General features: G+C 37.4%; 1 protein-coding gene across 1 annotated transcript in view; it reads right to left on the bottom strand.

The window, feature by feature from the left end:
• LOC138005650 (histamine H2 receptor-like) overlaps positions 1 to 57 on the bottom strand; it is an 839-nt gene extending 782 nt beyond the window's left edge. Inside the window, exon 1 of the mRNA XM_068851845.1 lies at positions 1 to 57. This exon is cut by the window's left edge and continues 171 nt beyond it. Coding sequence (XP_068707946.1) covers positions 1 to 57 — 57 coding nt within the window.
• Between the last annotated feature and the right edge of the window lie 1147 nt (positions 58 to 1204).

The raw sequence follows: 1204 nt of genomic DNA, 5'->3' as shown, positions 1-1204 counted from the left end.
TCCAGTTATTGTCACAATGCTAAGACACCAGTTAATGATCCAGATCCAGGTTCTCATCAGTTTCGGCTCACCTCGTCTCCTCGAGTAGTGATGAATGGGTAATCTGAAAGTTGATGCACACCAAATTATCTGTTGCTCCTTGATCACAGGAAAGCAAAGCAGAAGGACATAAACTGTTGGTTCGCTCAATATTTTCGCTGTCACAATTTAGATGAAAAAATGTGTACTTTCCGTTCTACCAACTATAGGTTTCGCGGTAATTGCATTCTGGTAGTTCCCAAGAGTAAGAACTAATTCTTACGGTTTCCATTGATTTTCATATTATGCTGCATCAGCGTGGAACTCCTTCAGTTCCAGACTCTATCAGATGCATGAGAACCATCTAATTTTTTGGACTTTAAGACACAAATTTTCAACGAGACAATTTCGAATGTTTTCTTAACAAAAGAGGATGGGTGTATGTATCGACGTCACCATGAAAGAAGTGTGTACAGTTAATAAACTTGGTCAACAAATTGCAGTAAAGAATATACCTTCTGACAGCTTTCACCCGGCTATAGTTCAATAGCCAGGTAAATGGGAAACCGAATCTAGTGCAATTGTAAGAAGAAATGTAAATATCTGGCATTACGGAACAACGAAGTCCGAAGCATTTTGGGTGGTAAATCATCAGAAGCACGGAGTCTTAAAAAGTCCCCTAAATAATTGTTACTCAAATAAACTCAAAACTGTTAAAACGGTACGGAAATTATTCATTTACCTTTGACGGCTGGTATGAAGGTTGTCAATTACCACGTTACGCCGGGTCTGATAATTGAACCTGATCGAATAAATGCCCTCGATAGAAATTACAAATGTAGATAAGACAAAAAAACAAAATTTTAATAGATTTTAAGGTAAAAATAACGGGTAATATAAATACGACGTTTCAACCTCGCTTCGGTTGAAAGTAAAAAATTGACATATATATGGCGGAAAAGTTGTGATGTTGTTTATAAAATCCCATGTAAAGACTGCTCTTGGAACTACATAGGAGAAACCGGAAATGCTTCCAAACCCGTAAAAAGGAACATCAACGAAACTTGAAAAACTACACAAAGGGCTCAAATGTTGCTAACCATGCGTGGCTAAATAATCATTCCATTGACTTTGATAATGCTTGCGTTATTGAGAAAGGAAAATACCGCGTTCGAGAAAGACTAGA

The sequence above is a fragment of the Montipora foliosa genome, chromosome 6 (assembly GCF_036669935.1).
Source record: "Montipora foliosa isolate CH-2021 chromosome 6, ASM3666993v2, whole genome shotgun sequence".
NCBI classification, from domain to species: Eukaryota; Metazoa; Cnidaria; class Anthozoa; order Scleractinia; family Acroporidae; genus Montipora; species Montipora foliosa.
The sequence above is the reverse complement of the archived record's forward strand: the minus strand, read 5'-3'. Positions and strand labels throughout refer to the sequence as shown.